Here is a 27,759-nt window from a genome sequence, read left to right as displayed (position 1 = left end):
ACGCCATGATTACAAGTCTCTCAAGTTTACATTTCGTATCTTCCTTTGATGGTCTGGCCAATTTCCTTTAATTCATCTTCTGGAGTCTATTTGCCATGTAGAGCCCTTTGTCTGGAGCTTTGAAATGAAAACACATTCATTAAAGCACGCTTTTCCTATTCAGAATAAGAATAAATTTTATATTCACCTTTATTTCGAGGACACGATTGCAACACTGTTAAATTTGTTTGCAAGATAGTTACACTGTGATTCTGTATCACAAATTGAAATTGAAATATACCAATATGCAAAGATTTAACATCTGCATGTACTTGTGACGTTAGGCCACGTAAGTGATAAGAAAGTTTGCAGCTTGAGAGTTGTTTGTGCTTTAGGATGAGCTCACTTGAAACAAGCATCCCCTGTAAGCAGGAGGAGGGCGCAGAGCGCCTGGTTGCCTCCCCACACCAGCGGTGTGCCTGGGCATGGCTCAGCCCTGCCTGCCTGGAGACAGCTTTGGAGAGACCTCCCAAACGTGTGTAAAGTGCAAATGTGTTTGTTGTATTTTGCTTTGCAGTCAAAAATTCATATCACATTCGAGTTCAGAGAAATCTTTCCGGATTCTCTGAACACCTGGGAAGCAAATTTATTGCATTATTCTATTTACTGATACAAAGCATTGTTTCTGATAATATTTTCCTGCTGCAGCAGGTCATCTCTCTGTAAATCTGGATCCTTCATCCTAGCTCACAAACCCACTCTCTGCTATGCCTGAAAGTTTCTAAATTGTTTCTTGTTAGCTAAAAGAGCTATTGCATATTTCCTGAGCATCTGGCCTCATCCCTGAGGCTACAGCTTTGGAGGAAATGACTTAAACCTGACTTTTGTCACAGCCTCCACTCCATTCATTTCTTATTGGATCCTTGCTATGTCTTGTTTTTTGCAGCAGAAGTGCTCACCAGCCCTCAGGCCTGCAGATGTGTGGCTTTCCAAAAAATATATAATTTCAAATCAGGAAAACAGGATGAGAAAACAGATGTTTCAGTGCTTTCTGTATTTATTATCACTCTGTAGCATTAAATGCAAAAAACTTGGTGATGATTACAAACACATATTTCCTCTGGAAGCATTTGTATGTGGTGATAACACTTTTCATTTGTCTTCACTGTGAGTTTTCTCAGAGTCCATCTTTACAGTGCAGCACCTTTTTAGGCAGGCATTCTCTAAACCAGCACCTTGTGCATTATGTGTGAGATAACAGTCATGATAAATTAAAAAAAGTTGTTGCTCAACTAGAAAATTGAACCCTATTGGTTTGCTCGCCGTCAGTTTCAAAGGTATAAATTAAGCACGTTAATCAACGGGTACCTGCTTTAAACAAATGTATGTTTGTTATTCCATAACAGAACATGTGACAGCACAGGGTTTCATGGATACTGGGTCAGATCTAGAGCATATGTGGGTCTGAATTCATGTCCTGTTTTGGTCACCACCTGTTGCTGTAAAATGAAGTGGGAGAATACCGTGGCAAACACACATGGAAAAATTTTCTCCACAAATAGTTGATTCTTTTGGCTAAGATTAACTTTGTCTCCTTACTACAAGGCTTCATTCCCTACCCAAACTTCTTGACAGCATTAGCTACTGCAGCATTGCTGATTTTCTCAGTCACAGAAATTTTCAGGTCGTCCTGAACCCTACTAAGATTTACTCTTTTGATGAAGTCTGTGCAGGAGATCCAGGCAGACTTATCTACATGTTATTTGTGGTTTGAGAAGCGTCCTGTGATCCTGATATTTAAGGACTACAAAATTGTCCCCCCCTAGACCTCTTTTCTGTCTCTCTGTGCCAGATGTTAATCCATGACACTGCTTTGCTGTTTAGACCAGTTTCACATTCACAAACTGAATAAATCAGGTGGTTTCCTTCCTTTTCACATCATCTTTATACAAAGGTGATACAAAACTCTTCATACAAAACTCTGGTTAGAAAGAGTTAAGAGTAAGAATTTCCTCTCCTCTTTATGAAATATTGTCATTAAGAATAATTTGAACTCTTAGGTCTAACCAGGCTGTATGAAGAATTAGAGCAGCATGTATGCAATGTTTATCTTTGGTTTTGTTATCATTAGTGTTGTCATTATCATAAAAGAAACCAGAAAAATTAAGAAATACAGGTCTAATATCTTAAATTTTCCTTTTGTATTTTACATTTTCACTGACTTCTCTGTGATGAACACCCTATTTACTAAAATAATTCTTTTCAAAGCTTTTTCAGACAGCTCCTTCCCCATGTAAATGTGTGTGGGGCAAGGTTTAGAGATACACGATTTTAGCATTTTGAATGGATATAAACTTGCAAGTCTGTGAGCAATTTTTCAGACCGCAATTTTAAATGTCTATCTCCTAAACTACAAAATTGGGATGATGCTGTCTGACACTTCATGAGAACTCATTTGAAATTTAAAAATTACCGTGTTTGTTTTGTTATATAGGAGAGCACACCAACCTAAGCTGCTTTCAGCTGCTTGTTCTGGTTCCTGTGCTACCTCCCAAGTTGTGCCAGCCTGACTGCTTGTGTCACTGGGGCAAGAATAAAGTCTAGGACTGATTTCTGTTTAAAATAACCCCTTTTTCCCTTTATGCTGCTGAAAAAAGCATTTATCAAGATCCAGCCTAAAGGATTTCTATTGGCCTGGCAAGAAAGGCAAGGCTTAGAGTGCTTATTCAGTCCAGCAAGCAAAGAGGAAGGTGCTGGTAATATTGGTAAAATCTTTTAGGCACACTTTGTGTGGAAAGGTCGACTTGGATTTGTGAGCAATGGGGCTGCTGCAGGGGTGTTCTCCCTGTGGTCATTGAGAGAGAACTCGTGGGTGTTCCTTACAAATAAACCCGATTACCTGCAGTGAAATCCCTGCCGCGTGTCATCCATTCCTCCTCACAGAGGGAGCAGCCCCCAAACCCCGAGCAGCCATTCCTGAGGGAAGCTTCACCATCACATTCGTGGGAATTTAATAATCACCCAGAAAGCCAGGCTTTGGGAACGGAGCCTGGAGAATATTGTAGCATTGCTAGTCCATTTGAAGGTAAAATTTGTGTATTTGACAGAGCATTGAGATGGGATCTGCTGTTTCCCCTGGCCTGAGGAGGCCCACAGACTTTGGCAGGGATGCCGTGAAAGGGAAGGTGAGAATGAAAATAACATTACTGAACCCGTTCATTTAAATGTCTACAGTGATTTAATGACACTGATCTGAAGCTCTACCATGAAAGACCAAGGAGATTATTCACCAAACCCCTGCTGTGAGGATGGCATAAATTTCTCAACAGTTTGCTTTTAAACCACAATGAAGCAAGACCCTTAGTATTGCCACCCTGCTGGCTGGTAAATTCCAGATAATTCATAAGAAAGTTAACTCTTCGTGCTTGTGTGCTGTGGCAAATTCTAAACAGCAATGCAAAAATATTTGCTATTTTAAAAGCAACCATGTGTTCCTAATCCTTTTTTTAACATCATATCTGTTTTGCAAACATAATTTTGTATTATGTCTATAAAATAGGTGTTGCTTTATGGATTGCCAACAAATTTCATGCTCTTAACACCACTGTTTATGTATTCTCACTGTAATTTCTTCTTGGTGTTCATATGTTGGGGAGGATGAAGCCAGAAAGCCCTATAAATATGATTGCTTAGACTGAGAATGTGAAACCTGTAAGTGAGATAGAATTGACAGCAAGTTTTGATGTTTGAGATGTCCTAGCTACTAGATGTCTGGGAAGACAGTTATGTGACCAGCTGAAGGTCACCTGCAGCCAGACCCAGAGGTCAAATGGAATGTTCTGTCTCACCCCCAATGTATGGTTCATCCCACACCTGTAACCCTCCCCTGAAGTATCAGGTATCTGTAACCCCATTGGCCCAAGTCCTGTCCCAGCCCACCTTGAAGCCCCCTGATAAGGGGGCTGCGAGGGTGGGTTGGTCTCTCTTTGCTCTTTGCCTGGCACCCTTCCCCGAGGACTTTCCTCTCTTGGAATTTCCTCTCCCTTCCTCTCCCTTCCCCCACCTCCTAGGCCTTGCCACGAGCTGCACCTGGCAGCTCAGAGCAAGGCCTCCCCATCCTTTACAATAAAGCTCATCTTCTAAAACCCAGCTTCAGAGATCTCTCTTCTGCATCCATCCACACCGTCCCAGAGTCCACAGCGAAGCAATTTCTACATTCATACATTAAGAACAAGTCACTGAAGCCATTAAACTGTTGCCCACTGTCTAAATCATCTATTTGCTAATGAAAAGGAACTCTAAAATAGTTCCTTAACTTCAGAATAGCAAACATTATACAGGCTAAAATAAAAAAAATCTTTTTGCCTAGTATTGGCGACCACTAGGTCATCTATATAAAAATGTAGTAGTGATAGTGGAAGGTTCAAATACTGATACCTTGTTTATATTTGACAGGTGTTGAAAAAAAAGTCATATCCCTGCAGTGCAGGATGCAGCAAATATGCTCAGGGTGCAAACTAACAGAGAAAAAAATGAACCAGATATACCATTTTCAGGATTGAGATTTTCCATCAGCCTCTGGAAATGGATTAATGTAAGAAAATTTTATTTATGCAAGACCAAAAGATGAACGCAATCTGATAAATGAACAATTGTACTTAATAACAAATTGTACTTAATAACAAAATGTTTTTTTAGCTGACAGCTGTTTCACCAGACAATTTAGTCAGAGGCCAGATGGCCAAAGAGATGCATGGTGGAAAGTAATTTCATAGGATGACTCCACAGAAGGAAAAACTTGCAATTTGGATGTTTGAAATGTCAAAGACTCAATTAATGGAATTAGTATGTAATTCCTAGTGCAGTTTGCCTGTTGAAAGCTGTGCTCAAGCCTGTTCTCAGAGCTCCACTGCAAGGTGAAACTCTGACTCACACGTGGCTCATTGCCTCTCCATCTCCCTTCCTGACAACTGATTTTGTCTACGATATCAGTCTGTGCCACTTGCTGCTCTGCACTAAGTCTTCATCTTTTGCCTCTCCTCTGGCCCTCTGGAGTGATAGGAAGAGGTAAGACCTAAAACATAAGTCGGTGGGGAATTTTGGGAGATGCAGGAGAGGTGAGGTGTACTGTTGCCTACTGAAGCTGCATTTAACTTAGACATGAGAACAACATCAGTTCTTATATCTAGCAGAAAGGGCAGTTTCAAAAGATGGAAGTATTTTTTAAAAAATCAATTATAATATAATATTTTTAAGTTTCAGCTCATTTTTTTCCTATCAAAAACTAGATGACAGAATTATTACCGCCACAAATTAAAGTGTCTTTAGACAACTCTGCCTCCATCTTCTGACTGCTCAGGGAAATGCAGTGACTAGTTTGTATTCAGACTTAACTCACAAAATCATAGAAGAGATTCTTTTAATTTCACAAAAATTTATATAATTTCAAGACCAAGGCTTTGAATATTTGGGTGAAAGTTCATTGAATTCAGTCATTGTCTTTGCTGGCTAATACTGACAAATGTTGCTTTCTGCTGATAAATCATCTTTTCTTCCAGATTTCTGAAAAATAGTTCAGGACTTTGCTTCCTTTTTAGTATCTTTAACACAGCACTTGAATTCCTTCCTGATTAATGCAGAAGGTTTTGATGACACAATGTCACTTTGTTTGTCAATGGTTTGTCATTGGTTTTCCACATACTTTTTTCTCACTTAGTGTCTGTGACTCCTTAATTTTTCTAGGTTGGATACCTGCATTAGCAGTTAGTAAATTCACCTTCCTTGTTTCTCTTTTAACATACAGCTCTTCATAAATAAGCTTTGACAAAGCTAAATTGAGAGCAACACACATGCATCACACTTACTCCTTGTATTTGGATTTCAGACCTAGTTTTGCAACCAGATGTTGAGTGCTCTGCACTCACCATAAATGACAACTGATTTTTGTTAATGCAGTAACACAGGACATTTCATTTATGCTGGACAATATTATACTGTACAATGCACGTGTATCCACACAGCTAGAGCAGAAAGCAAATTACTCATTTATTTGATTGCTGATAGACAAAACAACATGAAATAAATATTTTCTAAATTTCTTAACTTCAAATGAAAAAATATTCAAGGTAAAGCCATGCACAGAGCAACCTTTCCATCCATATTTTTCTCATCTGTCATGCTCACATCTAACCTCTTCATTTCCCAGAACTGGAACAGATTTAGGGAGGCTTTCTCTGGGTCTTAAGTTCAACTCTCAGTCATGCAAGGAGGTGTGTGTGGGTGTAGAGAAGTCCATGGAGACCTGCAGGTGACAAAAATCTACTGGTATGCTGCACTCATTGGCTGTTTTTCCAAGTTTTCTGACCCAATGTTTCACAGAGCAGTGGACCATAGGAAAAGGCCAAATCATGCCGAAAGTGAGGATGAAGATGCCACAGGGAGGTAGACTGCTCTCACTGTGGTACTGTACCACACCTTGCATCACTGACACGATCACAAAATGTGGCAGAATAGAGGGACACCAGAGCCAGCTGCAAATTGCTCCTCAGTATTAATTGCCCAATTCCATGTGTCCCCACTAGGTCTTCTGGAGGATGGGAAATTGGCTCACACAGGTGTATCTGCAGCAGCAGCCACAGCTGGAACGCTGAACACTGAGAAGAGGAACAACTGTGGCTCTCAGTGTGCAAACCCTGTAGTCCATGGCACGGGAACTACAACACAGAGACAGAATGGCTTCAGGACCACAGAGGTATCAGTATAATTATGTTCCCTAACGCCCAGCACTAGCTTCAACCAGGTCTAAGTTACTTTTGTGACAGACTTTCTCTTTGCAGTGAAACTGTGTTCAATGTCTTGAGACAGGAGAAATGGTGCCAGGCTGCACTACAGCCATGGCATGATTGAGCTGAGCACCTCTGGCAGTGCTTCATGCCTGAACAGCCACAGAATTGATGTTTTATTTATCAAACAGAGTAACACAAACACTTGCTACAGTAAAAAAAGCCCCCACTCTGATTTCTTTCCAACTCAGTCCAGCTGTGGCATGCATCATGCAAACTATTTAGATTAATTGTCTGAAAAGGAACATGCTTTCCCTTAATTGCTGCTCTGCTTAAAATATGTGCACTGCATGAACCCTGGTTCATTCAAAGCTGGACAAAAAACTTTAAAAAGTCAATGGGTGTCTTTCCAATAACTTCAGTAGGCTTTGGATCAGATCCTGCCTCCTCTTCCCTTATGTGTTTTGTACCTTGTATACATTGGAAGAACAAGGCTTTGGGGCTATACCAAAGACCAGCCTTCTCCTGTCACAGCTGCCTACCCACCTCCCTGCCACCTACAGGTTTCCACTTGTGGCACTGTTTGCATAGCAGCTGCTGAGCTGCTGCAAACTAAAGAAAGCCACAACCTAGGGCTGGTTTACTGCTTCCTTGGTTTCTCATATGATAAGGTGTTAGGTAAAATTTGGGGAAGGGAAACTTCCTTGTTTTCTGGGTTATCTGCAGATGTAGCAGATAAAGTCCTTTACATGGCCCTTGGCATTCTGGGTGAATCTCAATTTCTATTTGAGAAGGGCTTGCCATGCTGTTGTTGCTGCTTCCCCTACTTTTTCAGGAGGGTCTCCTCTTACTACAGTATAATATAATTCCTCATCTGGGGAGAATGAGACTGTAAAAGTTTGGCAATCACAGAATGTGCAGTCATAGGTGAACGTTTATATCCCTGTGGGAATCTGTCAGAGGTACACTGCACTCCCTTCCGGGTGAGCATGAATTAAGCCTTGAGGTGTTCCCAGAGTGGAATCATAAACAACATTTTTACATCTAGCTTTGCCCTCCGTGAATAGGATGCTCCCTGAATTTGCATTGCTAATTCCACAAAATTTGGCACAGCAGTAGTTAAAGGTGTAATATTGGCATTCAGTCTCCTGCAGACAATGGTGAGTGGCCACTGTGCCCTCGGCTTTTTCACCATTCTCCAGGGGATACAATTGCTTTTCTTATCTGTACAATGCTGGCTAGATTGGCAGCCCTCTTAAGCGTCATTTTTACCTTTTCTTCCAGTTTCTGCTTTATCTCATTTTCTTTCTGTAACTGTTTGTGCAGCTGCTCAGTTTCCAAAGATAGTAACAATTCAGTCATTTTCCTGCCCTCTATTTCCTCTCCCAGATTTTTGTTTCACTCTGCTAGTTTTTTCCTACCTAATTTCTCCAATAATTGTCTTTCCCTATGCTCTGCTGAAGCGAGTAGAATCTTAAAATTATCTTCCTCAGTTATAAGCTTGTTTTTGGGTTTCCAGTTTTTCTTTTATTTCCCTCTCAAAACCAGTGATGACTTTAATACGCCATTTTCTGATTTCAAAGCAGCATGTTCTATGTATGTTATATTTGAGGGAAGAAGGACACTTTGATTCCCTTTTGCATGTAAGATGAGCCTCCAATACTGCACAAATAATTGCTTTGTCTTTCCAGAATTTTTAGGCCCGTTCCTTGCCTGCCTGGGAAGGAGCACATTCATACTTCTGTAACTGTTTATCCATGGCAATCCTGCTGACTACACCAATTCTTCTGTCACGTGAAAAATTAGGGAAGGGAGACCCCACCCCCTTGCTTTCAATGTTGTCTGCAGATGTAGTGGGCCTGGGGGCCTTCTCTTTTTTACTCAGCATTATCTGCCTGTCTGAGGTCCTGGGAGACCTTCAGAGACAATATTTGAGAGTCACCAAGCCGGCACTCTGGGTCTGGTGAGGTGCCAGAGGCGCAGTGTGGCAGCACAGTAAGCCTGGTCACGACCGCAGCCCCCGATGCACAACTGGCATGCACTGCACTGCGAGTCTGGGCAAATTCAATTACACTCCACATCCACAAATGCGGCAATTTCTTGCCTGTTGCACAGAGTAAGGTCCTCAAACAGCTGCTGATAAATGCACTGATATCAGAATGCATAAGCAATAGCATTACCGTGGAATAAAACTTACCTGACAGGGTGTCCCCATGGGGGAGGGGAGAGTACAACCTGTTGACCATCCCAGAACACAAAGGTAGAGTCTCCTCTGACCTCCCTCCCCTGTTAAGTCATAGTTATAGTGGTTTCTTTGAGGATGGGGGAAAATGTTTCAGTTGACATAATTCACACTTGAATGGAGTTTGAGTGACTTTATATACATGTAAAGATTATACAGGTTTTACTTTCTAAGTGTATGTGGGGCCTGAAAAGGAATTTGTATTTTCAAGTTCAAGCAAATTTCAGATTTTGGTCAACATTTGGGTCATTCCTTCGGCTTAATTCCTGTTAGCTTCATCTTTTTTAAACAGAGAATGACTGCAACACCTCTGTGCAATTCCATCCTTTGTTTCTTGCTGCCCTCAGACATGAAACAAGCTCCCCTGTTGTCTCTGCTCCTCAGGCATGCACAGTTTGTTTCTGCTGAATTACTGCCAATGTGGGCACTCCTCCTTGCTGAGCTTTGCCTTTTGACATTTTTCCACAGGAAGTGCCTCAGCACAGCATGTGGCAGAACTGCTACACCCACCCCGTAAGAAGTTGTCCCATCTTGGGAGTCACACTCTTCAACCAAGGGCAAATGAAAAAGGGAATTTGGATTGAACTTCACCTTGCATTTGCTAACACACAACACATCAGTACATGTCTATTTATTTTATGACTCCATTTTATTATTAGCTTTTGTATTGCTGTAGCACAAAGATATTCCCAGGTGACATAAAAGATACTGCTGTACCTTTTCATGAGATACTGCATCTCCAGACGGACAGGGACACAGGCCACATGTGGCAGCATGACAACAAGAGCCATGGGATTTCTGTAAATGAAAAGCCCAAATGCTTGTCATAGCCACTAGCCCAGAGAGAAATTATAATTGGTGAGGTTGGATATGGTCAGACAGCGCTAGTAATTATAAATCCAATTTGAACAAGACTTGGTCACAATTGAGAACTACAGTGTGCACCTGCCCTACTGTTTGAGAAAATTGTGTAATTTTGTAATTGAATGGAAAATTACGTCTGTACTGCACTTAGTAGGACGTATGGGCAAATTCCCACAACACATTAATAATGTGAGTGTTGACTGTAATGGTGCTACTCAGTGAAGTGTGGGTTCCTGCTCTGAGGCCCCATGACTTTGAAGATACCCTCCTGCATTTTCTAGCTGAGATACGTTCAGTAACATGTATCTGTGCTGTTGCAGCTCAGTGCAAAGAAAATTTCTGATGATAACTAAAGCGTTTATGTTATTCTCCTCATCTAATGCAGGTGCCTAAGAAATGAAGTTGTCTAAACTTCTTGTCATCAAAAAAGAAATATGTATGCCTAGAGAGAAAGTGTAGTAACTAATTTAGGCTCCAGCTCTGGTCTGCCATTCTTCATCTCTGTTTTTCCACTGTTTAGAACCATAAGATGAGCATATAATGTGAACACCTTAAGTTTAGATGCCTGAAGTTGAAAAGGTGATTATCCCCTGCAACTCCAAATGTACCCATTTTATTTACCTGAACATTCACATTGACTACAGCTTTTCTTTTATCTCAACATGCTATAGAATACAGTGCAATGCAGCACATGGTGCTCTCGGAAGCCTTGGGTTGGCCTTGGGCTAGCAGGGGATAAATCATGTCACCTCTATTTTTCACTTTCTCCTGCATCCAGCTCTAAAGCAGCCATCTGCCTTATCCCTTCATACTTGGTTATGACAGGGTGCAGCTTGTGCTGTTGAAAGGGAAAAGGTTTGACACTGACTGTATCTGGGAAAATTTATTATCTTCTCATGATGGTAATGTCAAAACAATTCAGAAGTAAAAGATGATGATGATGATGATGACAGTAATAAAGAAAGGAGTGCTAATATCAGTGAAGGTAACAGATTGGTCAGGCACCTCTCCCCACCCAAAAAAGTGGTATCCAGATTATGTCCCTAACTGACAATAATCTGGCTTAATTTTCATTATTTCTGTGGCAAGTACTTGCATGAACAGTAGCACTGGGGGAGCAGACAGCCAAAGAACAGCTGTATTCAGGCTGCAGAAATGTGAAATAATACACAGCAGCAAATTAACTCCAGGTGCTGCTCTGTGATATTTAAGTACCTTCCTCTCATGTCAGTATCTGAACTTCATCAGACATTATTTTACCTTGTAAATAATGCCTAATTTACCTGGCAATCCTTACACTGACAAACAGTCTCATGGAACACTGGCAATGCAATAATCAAACCCACCCAACTCAGCTGTGTGTCTCTATCAAGCCCAGATCTGGCTGCACTTTGTTAGACCTATCCAGTTTCCTGTGCATTATAGTGCATTGCTAATGGCAACAGCAGACAGTCTGGGAGATGGAAGAGTATAAATTTAAATTAGGGATGCACTCGCATGACTCAGACAGACTGACTTTTTGAATAATGAAAATAAACTGATGAAGCTCTAAAATGTATACAGTGTGCTTGGGCCTTGCACACAGGCAGAAGTGTTACTTTAAAACTAAATTTTCACATCAGAAACATAAAATCAAATACAGAAAATTCTATCTCAGGCTAGTGATGCACTACTCTCAGTGACATCAAAAGGAACCTCTTATTTTCACTTCTGGACTGAAATCAGATTTATTTGCCCTGCTTTTATAGTACACACATGCAGAGGTGATAATTATAGTAAAGAAGGTTGATCCAAAGCCTACTGACATCCACTGCCTTTGTAGCAGATATAAAAGCTTGTGTCCACGCTGAATATGGGAAGTTGCTCTGCATCACAGTGCCATGTGAAGGATGCTGGAGGCATTCTGTATATTAAGTAGAACTGTTTTTGTAAATTAGGGGTTAATTATCTATGACTCTTTCTGTTGTCATCATAGAACTCACTGCACTGTTTAAAACTCTCACACAGAGTAAATGGGACACACAGAAAATGTCCACACAAGAAGTCGCCATCAATGTTACAAAAGGCATCAGACAAAGTGACAGAAGAAAAACAAAGAATTGTGCCAATTAATGAAGAAAATTGCAGGTGAGGATGGACTTAACAAAGCTTCACTGCACTTTAAATGTCAGTCACTGAAGACATGAAGACCTCTAGGTGTTCCAGGTTGAATACAGTGGGCAGCTGCTACTGAGTGCCTCCAGAAGCAGGTCTTGTGGAAACCAGCTGCAAGCACTGTAGGATCTTCAGACATCATTTGTCTAAAGCAGTGGCACTACACAGACATACACAGAAATTCATGACTTTTGCTTTTTACTAACTTCTATGTTATCTCTTTTGAATGTCCTGTTTCACATTGATGTTAAGATGAAGCTGGATAATAAGGGGTACAGCTCATCCCAATTAAAACCAAGAAATTAACAAATGAATCTGCATTTTTAGTCATAAAGGGGTTTTGAGTGTGCACATTCAAACCCACAGTGTTAATTTAAAGCACTCACATGTTTTAAAATGCAAACCCAGACATCTCAAGAAAGTGAGACTAAAGTCTAGTGTTCCATTAAATCTCTTTCCAGCTATATATATTGGTTATATATAGTTAAGTCACACAGTAACATTTTTATATATTAAATTTTCAATTACTTTGTTTTAATTTATCATTCATATTGACATAATTTTGGTCTTAGAACAATAACTTTCTTATTGATCAGCCTTATTTGAAGATCCTAGTCTTAATTGGTAAGTAGAGTTACGGCTCCTTGGTTGTTTTATAAATGCCCCATTGATTATGCTGAAGCCCAGTCTGACCTGGAAAAAAGTTAACATTAACATTACATGAAAATAACCACAATTTTAAAAGTCATATTCTAATGTCGGTTTAAAAAATTAACTTTCTTTGATAAGATATAATTAATTCACTGTACAGAATTTATTTAATACATTTTGAGCATCCTGTACCACAGTACTCCATGTTTATCATAAATATATTTCTAAAAAGAATATAAATGTTCAGTATAGTAAAATCTAGGAATTAATTTAATATATTACTTCTTAATATGGAAGTACTAATATATATTCTCTGTGAGTTTGCATGTTTATTAAGATAAAAGAGGTAAAATTATTTGCCTCCCCTATCAGACATATATATACAGATGTATATTAGTATCCTTAAATAGCAATTTAAAATGACTCAAAACAGACAAACAAGTATGGGTAGGATTGTGAACTGAACCCTAGTTTATTTTGTTTTAGGATTATTTTAATAGCTTGCTGCTTAGGTGTGCGAATTACTTTCCTTCTTGTACAAGTCTATGTAATAGGAATTGTTTTCTAATTACTCCAACAAAAAGGCAAAAGGGAATCCAGAGTTAGAGCCAGGATTTTGCATACCATAGCATATTCTAAAAGGATTTACTGGCAGAGAGAGTGCAGTATAAACTTGTATGATACAAGAAAGCTACAGAAAGTGAATAATGATCCTGATGTGTTTAAGGGTAAACAGAATTTTGAAGGAAGACAAAAGAGAAGGTTTGTTGTGTAAAAAGCTGTTCCAGAGATTGTGGCCTTGGGTGGATACCACATCAGAGTGAATAGATGCAAGAACAAAGGAGTCCTGGCAGTGAGATTATTTATTAGCTAAGAAATTATTTAGTGATGATGTGCTGACCTGTTGTGTCAGATGGCTTGGTCACACCACAGAAGGAAGCCCAGGAGCTGCGTGGCACATGAAGCAGCCCTGGCTCGTGCCAGAAACCATCAGGGAGGCAGCTCTTAAATCTTGTATTCCAAGCATGAGATGTGAGAGGATGGTTTGCAGGAGAGGGCCTTGGGGTACAATTACCTGGGCAGCAGCACAGACCATCCTCATGCTGACCACATCCCCCATCAGGGTGGCAGCTGCAGAGTGATGGATGCTGCCTGCCCTGGACTGCTCATGGTAACTTTCCAGAGCTACTCCAAGATCCCCTGAACCTGTTTATATCCTGAAAGTTAACTTTATGACATTCAAAGATTGGATCCAACTTCTGTGGTAAAAGCCATGTTTAGTAACAAGCAATTTTATACACGCTCCTCGTGTAATACATTACTGTTCTTATTCATTAGGCAGTAACTGAAAAGAAATTACATTATGTCCTAGGTGGCCTCTTAGTGTTTGATGTGCAAACTTCCAATGACCCTTATAAAACTAAGAACATGTTGTAGAGATGTGGATCTTGTCCCTGTACACAGATTGGGATATACTTGTGTTTACTTTCCTTCTACTAGATAACCACCAGTAGAAACAACCAATTTGTTTATAAAATAATATACCACTCTGTATAATTAGGGTGACAGAATCTAGCCTAGGTCACTTTAGACAATTCAAAGTCCTCATAATGGATTCCCATGCTGGTTTCCATGGAAGAAGCAAGCCCAAAGACTCATCTAGACATTTTTACTCCAGGTGGCCTTCTTAGAAATGAGGAGTCTTATTTATAGGGTCTGTTCTTTGAGCATCATCTTTCAAATATAAATGGCTCAAAGACATCAGATAAAATAGCCATGTGTAGTGGTTTCACACTCCCCAATTTCTGTTTCCCAAAATGGGAAAGACATGGACTTTCAGATAAAGGACCTGTGGGCATCTCTGTCCTATATGCCAGGATTTTTGAAATGTAATTTTCCCCAAAAAGACATTACTACATCATTTGTTTGATGTCCCCTGGCTGCACGGGAAGCTTTCTACAGGTGCACTGAAACAACACACTTTCTGCTGGAATGATTTGCCAACAGATGGTGAGTTCTTATGATTTATCTAAGCTCAGGTTTTAAACAGAAAGGAAATTTGTCATGTTTCCACAATTCCAGCACAATATATACACAGGATTTTCCTATATATCTTGATATATCTTCTTCCTCTATGTGAAAAATGGAATCATTCAAAAGAAGGAGGATATTGTCTAAAGAAGGGAGATTTACAGTTACCAATTCATCATGTGGCAAATTAATCTTCTCAAAGACTCAGCGCTGCTTTATCTTGCACTATTCCTTCATCTTCTCCCATATGGCTCCTTAATGTGTTTCATAATTTCAGCATCACTGTAGAACATTGACTGGAAGACACACAATTTTACTGTGTGACCGGAATGATTTTGCACCGACATAAACAGGAAACTGTAATTATTGTGTAAGCAATATATGATTACTGCATTAAACATGCATTCTTGTTAGTTAAATTACTGAGATTTCATAAAAACCAGGTCATAGGTATTTTTGATCTTCCTAGTATGTTCATATACATAGATATTTATTTGTGCATGTCTCTGCATGTTTATATTGTAATGTCTTTAGTGTGTACTTCTGCAGTTCAGGCACATTTTTTTTTGAGAAAGTTTAATTTCTGTTTGTAATTCTGATTCCCAAGTGTAAAATATTTTAATGTTTGAACTGAAATCTGTTTTACATGCCTTACAAAAAGAAAGAGCTATATAATTTGCGCACAGAAATGGTATTTGAAAAAGCAGGATTAGTTTTATTTACAAATACATCTAAATTCAAACTAGACTAATGGGAACATTTGTGTACGCAAATTGATGAGGATTGACCTTAAATTTGAAAATGAAAATAAATAATTTTTTTTAAGTGTCTGTTTATTACTCCATGTATTTCACATTCCTGTGTTTGTGGTTGGGTTAGCTTTTAAAGCTGAGATCAAAGAGTGCAAACGTATAATGAATGGTTCCCACATCTGCTATGCATGGAATCAGAATATTTCTGTTTCTGATGTCCTCCAGTTATGGCTCATGGATTGTTTGGTCATATGAAAGAAAGTACAATGCATAGATTCCCATAAGAAATCGGTGTATTTGCCAAAGAGGGATTCTGAGGTCAAAATACAGTTGTACCTCTGTAATTATGAATGGGAGAGTTTGTGGTGGCTGTCACAGCTAAAGTGGAAGGCACTGGAAATCTGAGACACTTTCTCTAGTAAGATGCCATGAGGCAACTATGAGGCAACTAGAATGCATAGCTAAAAAAAAGCTGTTATTCCTGTCTGAACTGGAGAGCACAGGATGGAAAAGAAGATGTAGTGTTGTTTGACCTCTTCCATAGAAATAAACTCATAACTTTTACAGATGACACTTCTTATTTTTTCCAAAATTGCATGAAATTTTCATTATATTTTTCTTTATTACCAGAAAGGCTCTTGCTGAAATATCATCCCCATCCTAATTGTCTGTGCCCCGGGTGTTGCCTGACGAGTAGCTTGTTCTCTTTGATTCCTGGCCAGGATGCTGATACAGCAACTGGTTTCTTTCCTGTGGAAAAGGAAGAATAGTATCAAAGGAATGGTTGTCAGATGTGCCAAAAATAAAAAGGATTTAGGGGCACAAGGACACCATAGTCCAGCAGTCAGGGGTGTAACAGCCCATGGAAACCCTACAAACAGGATGCTTCAAAATTTGGGATCAGGCAATACCTTGCAAGTGGAGCCTTTGTTGGTGCAAGAAGCGACTGGAGGGAGGAGTCTCATCCCAAGCAAAGCCCCCAAAGCTTAAATTTAATGGACTCTATTCCACTCCTGCCTCTGGGGAATATGTGCTGAGATGGCATTTCTAAAATTAATGCTTAGGAGGTGCTCCATGAGCTGTGAAAATGTGTACACAGTGTGTCCACAGTACACTTCAATTCATAGTGAGGCAGATATTTTGAAGAATTCAATATACTGCAGTGTGTCAAAACTAAACCTTTGTTGTGCTCAGACCAAGCATCCCTCATTGCACCAGTGCTTTCTCAGTTGCCTCCTTTCCAGGCTGGCTCAGTGAAGCATGTAGAAAAGGTGCTAACAAGAATTAAGTTGTACTCTAAGATGCAGGGATGCAAGACCTCATTCTGTCCTGTTGCCACCCTCCAGTTTTCAAATCCTTCAGTCTGATTTTCAAGGTTTTCTTTCAGGTAGCCTGTGCATCCTATCCATAGTTAAAAGCCGTTCTTCTGCCCTTTGGTAAACTAATGGCAAAGCTGGGTCATTAATATAAGAAAAAAAGTGAGCTGGTCCACCAGAAATTACATTTGTTGACATATGTCACTTAATCAAGATAAAATCCAAGTTTATTTGCAACAGCTCCTTGCAGAGAAAAACTCACCAAACACTAAAATCTAGGAAGTACTGTAATCCTAATGGTAGAACTAGGATGTTCACAAGCAAGAAGGAAAAAGGGAGAATATAACAGCTTTTCTTTTCCTGGTGGAGGATTGAATATCATTTGAGTCCTGAGTGCAAAATGTGGAATGCTGCTGTGTATCTATCCATTCCAGACTGTATAAAACAAGTAGCTTTAGGTTGCTGTGGGTCCCTGCTTAGGAAACAAATGGGATTGAGGAAGAAAGAGAGAGAGTGGTGTCACAGGGCAAGACTGAGCCATGATGCCAGTTGTATTAATTAGCTTTGCTTGTACACTCTTGCATTATAATCAGTATTACTGAGCTTTAATTTAATTTCCATTAACCTCTGCAAAACACCCACATGTTTGGATACAGGGAAACGTGTCTGGGATATTACTGCATGGATAGAAAAAACAGTTTGCTCACAGTCAAAAAGCAGCTTAAGAAAAGGCACCATAGCTAAGCAGCAGCCTATTCTTTATCAGCTGTGAAGAGCTGTCAAATAAAAGAGGCATGAAATTATTCACGTTCATCTGTATCTGGTTTTACCAGGAAATTTAATTTTGGGCTTGTCCATGCAAGGCAGGTATAACTTTCCAGGTCACGCTTAGTAAGTGGATTAATGTTCAGTTTGCCTGACTCAAGGACTGATTTGAACCTAAAATGCTGGGTGTTGTAGCCTTTCCAAGTTCCTAAACCAGCCCTTCTGCAATGCAGTAGCATCTCCCTTGCCCTCAAATTAGTTCCTTTCTAGAAATTTTTTTCCACTTTATTCAGACTGTTAATACGACATATTTTGTGTGGCACATTATTAGACACATTATTATATTACTGAGAGCATAATTTTACTAATTCAGACCTGGGCCTGGCAAAACTAAAGCTCACGATCACAACTACAAGCACAGGGGCAAAATTAATTCTCATTAACTCACTGACCATCCACAATTCCACCCAAGGAGTATCATGATCTCTGGTACTGGCTGGGATGTAAGGAGTTCAATATTAATGTACATGTATAGTGTCCTATGCAAATGATATTTATTATCCATATTTCTGATTCAAAACTCTCAGATGAACTGACGTGTTTAAAATCATTGTGGCGGCCAACACTTTATCCCCATGCCAGCTCTAGCTGGGATTTCGTATATGATAAGAATTTTCTGCCCCTGGTCTATGCCTGATTTCTTTCAACAATTTAGAGGAATAATTAACAAATACAACAGAATAACTTCCAGAATATATACTGGTACAGAGATTTTTTTTTTTTTTTTTTTTTTTTTTTACCAGCATGAAATTGCTGTCCTCATTGCTGCTTACCTGTCCACATGCTGTCTTTTCTTACAATGCATTAATTACTTGCATCCATGGTGAGAAATAGTTTCTTATACCCTCACCATATAAGTATTTCTAATTTCTGTCTAATAATCTCTGGCTGGTATTTCATGTTACAAATGCATTTTTATCACACGGTGAATTTATGCTGCCAAATCCCTTAGCTCCAATACCTGCTCCTGGATCCTAGTCCCAGACCATCTGCTCTGCACACACGGCACCTGTGCATATTCACTCCTGGTGAACACACAGGAACAAAGCAGCCAGTTGCCTCTGCAACAAAACTGTGCTGGTCCAGGACCTCTTCAGTTGCAAATTTATGATCTTTTCTATTAGCTCAGGATATCCTCATTTATGTCTGCTCAGTTCTTTGGACTCTCTCTCTTCAAACCCGTGGGGTTTATCCCACATATTCGAACAGTCAGTGGCACTCAGATATATTTCTCTGCTCTCAAGAACCTGTTGGAGATTTGCTTGAGCAAGTCCAGGTGATCACATTTTTGACATGTGTAATATGATAAAAAAGATCTTGACAGTGCTCTCGGACTGCCTGTTGTACTCGTAGAAAAGTAATAGCACCTTCCACCTCTGCTGCATATTTGGGATATCTTTGAGATCAAAATAATGATTTCCACCTTCACAGGACAGACGAGTTTAAGCTTTGCTTAATTACACCAGTGCAATTTAGAATAAATTTTTTGTATGCTATGATTTTCTTCCATATATCTAAAATAATTTAAACTCTGTGGGGATAGGTCTATGTGGCATCTTTCTCTATCTATTAACTGATCATTTTGGTCGCATTTAGCAAAGGTAAGTTTTGATTCAAGAGACACTGATTTTCACTAAGTCCATTGCATACCACATTGTCTACTTTGTTAGCATAAAAACTTTGAAGTGAGTATGGCCTGCACACTCTGTACACTTTATATTGGCATTGTGATACAAAGTGACTTAACTGTGGGTTCAAATCAGTGAGTTTGTAGTTTTTCCTACAGTTTTGTTTATATAATTTTATATAACATAAAAATAATTTTTCTATAATTTTAGATGATATTTTGCAAATATTTTTTAATAAGAAAAATTTACTTTTCTGTGTTCATTAGTGAGCCTCTGGCTTCATTCATTCAACATGGATTATGCTGCTGCTGTTCTCCCACAATAGTCCACAATTTAGAAGAAACCATGATACTTTACCACAAATTACTATGAAAGTAGAAAGCTCTAGTAATGCAGGTTTGATTTTCTTCCCTTTTTATTGCTTTCAAATTCAGAAACAGGTTAAAACCAGCACTTCAACTGACACAGCTAGAGCTCCTGAATATAAAGCAACTTTAGATCCTTCCAAATTGGTAGAAATACTCATTCCTGGCATTCAACAGTTTCACTCACACCGTTCTTGTTGAGCTCAAACAAAAGCTTAGCTACATTATTCACCTTACTCCCAGGAGTGCAGAAACCTTGTATGCACTAGTGGCTGAGGAAAAGACACAAGGCAATTGGCAGAGATGCAGAAACATGTATATTGTGCCAGAAAAGTCACAGAGAGGAGAACAGAACAAGGGAAATATACAAGTTATGAAGTTATGGGACATCAGTTCCTTGGATAAAATCGTTGTTCTAGTTATATCTGTGTAAATCAATGAATACATTAAAATTTTGATATGATAACAGAACTTGTTATTAACTTCTATTAAAATTGTTAGTATCTATTTTTAGAATAAATTACTCTGTAACACTTGCTTAAACTGTTTCACCTGAGTTATTTTAAGGATGTTGAATTAATTTGGTGCAAAATATAATGAGGCACGTGTTTGTACAATGCAAGTGCAAAGAGGAGAATAGGAAAAAAAAAAAAAAAGCTGTCTTTGTCTGTTATTTAATTTCAGTCCCTTTGTTCCAGAGCAAATAACTGCTTGAGTGGTGAAGAATGAAGTTTCTAAGTACTTATGCTAGCTCTTGTGACATCTGATGCACAAAGAAGAGATAGGACAATTGAATTTATGAAGGATTTATGAATCCAAGGGCCAGACTGACAAATTCTAGTAACATTATTCCAATTGCATTTCCATCAGAAATTGAATGGGGTGAGTTAAAACTGTTTTTTTACTTGTCTATCAATTTTGCTCTACTGACATTTTGAAAGAGTCCCAGGAGGTGTATTACAATACCTTTGGTATGGAATCTCTTTCTCTTTCTGACCTCTGTAAACAGGGTTGCCATCTCTGGATGTCCGTGCTCCTTTTTACATGGGTTGGTTGGCCTATCCCCTTAAGTGCTGTCAGTATCCGTAGGTCTGGAGCAGCTCCCAGCCATGATCAGCCTCTGGATCTTGCTGCTCAGCAGACCTATGGCCTCTGCTACTACTTTTCACCATGAAAGTATTGGTTCTATGGAATGATACCACTCTGAAATTAGACCAGATATAGAACATAATTCCAAACTTACCAATAAATGCAACCATGAAAAACAATGTTCCAGGAGAATGTGTACTCCCAGCATATCATGACCCAAATTGAACCTTTTGGATGGTTCTTACATTGCCTGAAAATTTGAGTAAAGGATCATCACTGTATGAGGTGATAACTCCTGGCACAGGGTGACTCACTGTGGTCTTCTGAGCCCGAATGGCCCAGAACAGGAAGAAATGCAACATATTGCAGTGCAGGACTAAAATTAAAGCCCTGAGTCGGACTTGGAAAACAGTTAAATACAACAATGAGCAGTTATCTGTTGCTAAGTCATTGTCCCCTGCTACCGGGAGGTTCTGAATTGTGTTCTGTTGCAGGACAAGGGCATCACATCATGCACAAGAGTGTCACCATGGAAGGAGACATGGACATCCCTATCATTCAATGGCAGTTTGGATCCTCTGAGGACAAAGATAACAATGATGATTAGGCTGTTGTCAGCAAGGAAGGACTGAGAGGTTTCCCATGAACCCTAAGTGTATCTTTGTCTCAGAAGGTCTCTAGGATCCAGGAGCTGATGGCACGAGTGCCTTTCAATTTCTCTTTGTCATAGGGAATGCTTTGTGGATACTTCTCTGTCATATTTCCTGAACAAGATCACAGGCCTTTATGACCCATTGCTCTGAGAAGGGTGGGTTAGGGTACCTGTGTCACAGAGAGGCATAAATCCCACCTGGTATCTCAGGTTTCCCTTTTCTTTTTGCTCATATGCCACACTTTTGCTTTGCTTTGCTGTTTTGGATGCTTTTTAAGATCCTTAGCAATTGCCCACAGCTGAGCTTTACAATTTCCATCCCCATCCAGCAAGTAAACTCTTAACCAGCACCCTGTACACTCTTCTCAGAGAAGCAAAGAGCCTCCTGGCCTTCTTCCTCCGCTTCTCATCCCTATGCATTGGAGAATCCTGCCCCTCTGTCCCTCTCCCATTGGCTCCTGGCCATCCTTCTCTATCTGAAGCTTTAATTTCTGACTCTTGGCCTCCTCTTTCACCTTCAAGTTGATATATAATGTTCTGTTATATGTTACAAAGTCCAAGAAGGCAAACAAAGGCACAAACATGAAATCAGTACACTTTGTACAAAAATCATGTGAAAATGCATGAGAGTAGTGGTTATCCCCTTGTCTGCGTCCTTGTGTCTCAAATTGTCTGTTGTCATAGTTGATGATATCTGTGAATTATTGAAACTCAGGCATGCCAGGTGGGAAGACAAATTTGAATATTAACTAGATGTAGTAAAAAAAATAGAAAAATAAAAAATAAAAAATTATGGTTAGACTCAATCCCTTGCTAATTAAGCTCTTTTTTTTCCTGTTTATTACCTACTGAGATTGCTACTGACACATATTAAAATCTTTCCACTTGCCTCATCTCTGCAGGTGTTCAAGGCCAGGCTGGATGGGGGTCTAGGCAACCTGGTCTATTTAAAGATGTCCCTGCCCATGGCAGGGAAATTAAAACAAGATGATTTTTAAGATCCACTTGCAGCCCAAACCATTCTATGATTCCATGATTTTATTTTCTGCTATAATTTGTATTTGAGATGCTTTCATGCTCACACAGTTGTCTCCATAATCTGACTACAAATGCCTGGATGGAAAGGCTTAGTTTCCAGACATTGACTGGTTGTATGATGGTTCATCTTAAACATCAAGGATGAAAAATATGGTAGGAGACTAAGAAAATGAGGTTTATATAATTTGGAAGTCTTAAAAGTGGTCAGCACTATCTTCCAGGACATGGTATAACTGGTTCCAGAACCCTATTTTGCAAATCCTAATTGAAAACAGTAATGCTGACACAAGTCCTGGAGTGTAGCAGGTTTTATTAACCTGACAAATTAGTTCTTATGTGGTTATACTTCCTATAAGATCTAAAGTGTGACTCATTTTTGTATTGTGCATTGATCTCAGGCAAAACTGTATGTCTCAGCTGAAAACATACTTAGTATTCTGCATGATGCTTCCATTTATAATAGCTCAGGAGCACCTGCAAACAGGCTCATGAAAACCATTATTTCTGAGCATTAAAGCCATTATTAAAATAAGTTTTTGTTATCATAAACAATGACCAAAAAAGAAGACAGAAAATTACTTGCTGTTCTGTTTGTACAGATAACGAATGCAGTGATCATGACACTTTCTAATTAATTTTTTACACATAAACCATAACTTCATTCCACAGGATTTAAAAGAAATGCTATTAAAGAAATTGGGAAGCAATAATAAGGAAAAAATTGTCCTTCTTATCTGAACTTCTTCCTTCACATTTTAGCAATTGGTGAATCTGCTACTCCAGAAATCTCACTGGGAGGAGGTTTTGAGAAGATGTGCTTACAGGCAGATCTGGGGGTTTTTTGTACAAGGTACTCTGTTATGCAGTTCATCAGAAACTAGGAAGTCCCTAAAGCACAGGATTGTTATGATGAGGAGAGATGATGCATTAGCTGGTAATGGGATGGATATTGTTACCAATGTCCTGAAACACTGCTGTGGATGCTCATTAGTCTGCCTTTAGCAGGCTGACATGAATGACCTTGTAGTAGTTGCCTCTGAACTTCCAAAGCTATTGTTTTCTTGCATCTCTAGCATCCTCACATTTCAATAAATATCTTGAACTACCAACTTAAAAGAACAGCATTTGAAATGTGTATGAAGTCACTCCTGCTTTGATAATTGCACATGGTATTGAAAAGGACTGCTCAACTCAAGTTAATGGGCCAATGTTTTGGAGGTAGAAAACCCTAAAGCTACAATATACCCCATTAACCCCAGATTTTCTGCTTTGCTGTTAGACTCACCTATACCTTGCCTGTCCCCTCTAACAGATCACTTGGTTTGTATCAATCTTTTCCATAGGAAATTACTCATGTCCTGAAACACAGCTATCTTTTTCCCCAGCCTGTGTGACATTGTCTAAGGTGAGTACCACTCCAGCCAAAGAAACAATCAGACAAGAGGGGCTCTGTCAAGAAAAATGCTCACTTGTTGCTGCTGCTGTCACTGTCAGCCACCCAGATGAGCTGCAGATTTATCAGGAGTGAAGGCAGCTGCTAAAGGTCCACAAGGAATGAAGTGTCCTTGGCCTTAAACTGTTAGGATAGTTTACTCTTCACAAGCGTACTTCCTGTTTAGTTTGCATTGTGTTTAATATCCAAGGCTAGGTGAGGTAACCTGTTTGGAAAGAAGTACTATTAGCATAATCACTGTTTTATTAAAGCAATACTGTGAAGGCATGGTGTTGTCATTTACAGACAAATGAAAGATGAGATCTTTCTTGAGAACTTCCTTATGTCAAAGAAATCAACATCTTCTTGTGTGTGGGTGCCACAACCCACACAGCTCTAATATTTTGAAGGACTAAAGTCTAAATAACATACTTTGTTCAGGGAGGAACATGACATGGCTTCCAAGTACCCAGTAATGCAATTAATACATGGCAATGCGTCAACATTCTGGCTTTCTTGATATGATTCCTTCTCTAATTTTCATTGCTGTACTGAGTTGAGGTGGGTGAGTTACAGTTTAAAGACTATACAGAAGAAAATGTTATAAACAAGGTTTAAGATGACACAGCTGCATGAGACTGCACAAGTACTCAGAAGACACTAACTCATCAATGACTGGATTTTCTAAATAACTGGGAAATAACTGTAAGACATCTTTGTTCTCTTCCTCATGAGTTTAAGTGCTCAATTACTCAGTAGAGTTTTGACTTTAGACAAACATTCTGTTCATAAACTATTACTGTAAACTAAAAAGTATAAATTATGGCAATAACATAATTTATAACATGTTCTGTTAAACATGTTTTGTCTAGTTTTTTCATCTCCAAAATGCACTTGAGAAAAAGACAAGAACTACATTTTGCCATTCTAAGTCTCACAACAGGATTTATTGGTGCCATCTACTGGCTATTTAGTCCTTTTAAAGTCCAACAAATTATGAATAATGTGTTTTAAATGCAGGTAATAAGAACATTATCAGCCTTATGGCTGAATCAGCATCAAACTGTGTAATTGGCAAATCTGTAACATTTAAATTACACTCAGTCAAACTTTGGTACAATGTTCCAACAGTGCAATTTAATGATGAAGATTTTAGATGTGTCAAGAGGAGAAACCTTGAGCCAGTGTACAAACGCTGGTGTGCAGACTCCAAGCATGAACACCACACACATCCTCCTGGTGTGTCAGAGGAAAGCCTCTTCCTGACAACTGCCACCGCTTGAGATCCCTCCTCCATAAAGCATGAGCACGTGTGGCACTCACAAGTAAACATGGTCACCTTGCAGTTTGCCTTTGCCAGAGGGATGTCTCCACAAAAGAACTGGGTGGAGAAAATGGTGCTTTAGCTCATAGCCCAGGCAGGTTGTGAATGTTTCTGCTGAGAGTGGATTTAAGCAAGCTGGATGGAGCATGGGCATGGAGGGGATGGCACACAGCCTGTTCCACTGCTTCCATTGCAAAGATGGTGGGAGCAAGCAGAGCTTGGAAGGGACCTGCTGTGCGTGACTGCTGAATCCTCTTCTGCTAAATTTGTTGAAAGACATCTGAAGATGACCTAGGATTTAAATAAGGCTTTAATTCACTTATACTCTTTGTAGTAAAAATTGCTAAGCTATAATTATTTGAGGCAGTGCCTGGGAAGTTCAGCAAATCAGTATTAACTGGAATGTTAACAATATCTCCAGTGCCAGATAAGAAAAGTATTCACACATCTGAGTAGTTGCATCCCTAATCAGCAGTATAGCTGAGCACATGCTTAAAGTACATAATCATACTTAAAGGTGCTTTGCTAGACACCAATGAGAGTGCTCACTTTCCCCACTCTGGTTAGTCAAGAGCCAGATACAAATATATTTAGATCACGCCTCTGAGAATCAACCTCTGGAATAACTTGCTTAACAACTAGGTTCTGAGCAAAGAAAACATATTAATAGGGTGATTGAAGAAAGGTTTCATGCTTCCTGTTCTCTGCCTTTTCCTGTCACCTAATAAAAACATGAGAGTATTTAGGGAAGGAAAAGAATGTTACTTTACCATATCTATTTTTCAGAGTTTTATGTAAAAAACTGCATTCTGATGGAATAAGCTAAGCCATGCCCTAGTCAATGGAACTAGAAAGGAAAGACAGTTCATTAGAAATCTCATGGAGTGTGAATCTGCAGTGAACATGTTTTGTCCTTGCAAGGTCTCTGTGTGTTTGATGGTGTTCCCAGAGCTGAAAGCAACTCTGCAACTTCATCAAGGGCTGATCAAGAACTTCCCAAGAAGAACTTCCACAGAAGTGGAGTGGGGAAACTGTCCCTTGCATGCTCCTGGCGCTGTCACAGCCAGACCCCTAGAATATGCAGCCTCTCAGAACTCATGAAAAGAAAAATGTAGTTTGTAGGATTGGAAGAGCTACTGAGAGAGACTAGGACAGAAGACAGCTGGAAGATGAGAAATGGAGCAATGACAAAGGATAATGTAGATGGGTGTTATCATATAGTAAAGTACATTAATTTCCACAACCTGCTAATAACATTTAATTTAATATAATTTGCTTGTTTGTACAGCAAATTTAATTCCAGCTATCAAGTTACCCCATGTGCTCAAATGGCAGAGCTTTGTGGATATGCAGCAGGTAGGTATAATCCTCCTCATGATTCAGAGGTGCTAAAATGGTTTGGTGTAAGGAAATCTGGAGGAGTTTTATGTTTCTTTAGGGTGACACAGGCAATGATACACAAAATATCTGCATGAATAGAGAGCTTCTGGATGCTTATTGTCTTCTGAATAACCACATGCAGGTTCACACTCTCTACAATCCATGGAGGGATTCTCTGGATGAGTGTGCCAGACTGCACAGATTATCTAGGGGCTCATTAGAAGAGAGGTAGCACTGCCTGAACATCATCAAACCATTCCTAGATCTGGTTTGCATGTCTCAGCATCTGGTGTTTCCTGTTCCAGTCCTGGAGCATGGAGCAACATGCATGGCTGAACAGCAGCCTGATGAGACCTTGGATGGCTCCATGCTGAGAAATTTGGTCACCTCTGCTTAGTAACATTTAACATTTCTATAGTTAGGTCTCAGTAGCTCAGGCCTGTGTTTGTGAACACAGTTGGGCACTACTGGCCAATACTTGTCTGGTAGATGTGGTCTCAGCCAGCAGCAGGTGTGGGAGCAGTGGGAGGACAGTTCACGCATCCTTGAGCTGCGTCTCTGGAAGACAGTGCTAGTCCGAGCACCGAAATCACCACAATGCTCTTCCTTCACTTGAACAGTCATTTCCCTTTGTTCTCACCACAGCGTCCCTTTTCTCAGCAAATATTTCTGATTACTTCCCGTTCATTCATTAAATTCAATTGCAGAACATCGACTTTCAATATCAATCTCTTCCTCAGCTGTAGCCTCATCTACTGAATGTCTACACCCGTCATCCCCGAGGTTACGGGCTTTTTGCAGGACGGCGGCAGCCCGGGTGGCAGCAAAGGCGGCAGTGAAAGTAGCAACCAGGGTGGCAGCGAAGGTGGCACAAAGGTGGCAGCGAGAGTGACGGTGAAGGTGGCAGCAAGGGTGGCAGTGAAGGTGGCAGTGAAGGTATCAGCGCGGAGCCCTTCCGCCTGGCAAGTCCGAGGTGCGTTTGGAAACAATCCTCGAGATCGCTTCCAACGGCGGGACAGGTTCATGGCCCGACACTTGAATGTCTGTAAATTGCCTTCAGAATTTATACAGCGCATTCCAGAGATGTTTACGAAAACACCAGCGCCGAGTCTGTTTGAAGGGATTTTTCACGCCGTGCTACAGTCCCGGAGCCCCTCCCAGCTGCCCTGCACGCGAGGTGCGCCGGCACAACACGGCCGGCCTCGGGCCGCGGCCGCACGGACCGGGTCACTGCTCCCCGGGGCTCCGGCCGGGG

At 39.9% G+C, this 27,759-nt stretch overlaps 1 protein-coding gene across 3 annotated transcripts in view; it reads left to right on the top strand.

The window, feature by feature from the left end:
- Positions 1 to 21,214, top strand: part of BAALC (BAALC binder of MAP3K1 and KLF4) — a 32,362-nt gene extending 11,148 nt beyond the window's left edge. The window contains exons 2-5 of one of the 3 annotated variants that reach the window (XR_005701465.1): positions 6,561 to 6,730; positions 11,875 to 11,994; positions 20,288 to 20,471; positions 21,173 to 21,214. Coding sequence is in view for 2 of the 3 variants with exons in the window: in XM_040068233.2 (XP_039924167.1) it covers positions 6,561 to 6,730; positions 11,875 to 11,979 (275 nt within the window). In the remaining variant the exon portion in view is untranslated. Of the gene's footprint in view, positions 1 to 6,560; positions 6,731 to 11,874; positions 16,141 to 20,287; positions 20,581 to 21,172 lie in introns of those variants that run through there. The other 2 variants (XM_040068233.2, XM_040068223.1) reach the window with 2 other exon arrangements.
- Positions 21,215 to 27,759: the final 6,545 nt, after the last annotated feature.

This window comes from Hirundo rustica, chromosome 1, assembly GCF_015227805.2.
Source record: "Hirundo rustica isolate bHirRus1 chromosome 1, bHirRus1.pri.v3, whole genome shotgun sequence".
In the NCBI taxonomy this organism is placed as follows: Eukaryota; Metazoa; Chordata; class Aves; order Passeriformes; family Hirundinidae; genus Hirundo; species Hirundo rustica.
This window is presented reverse-complemented; position numbering and strand designations above follow the sequence as displayed.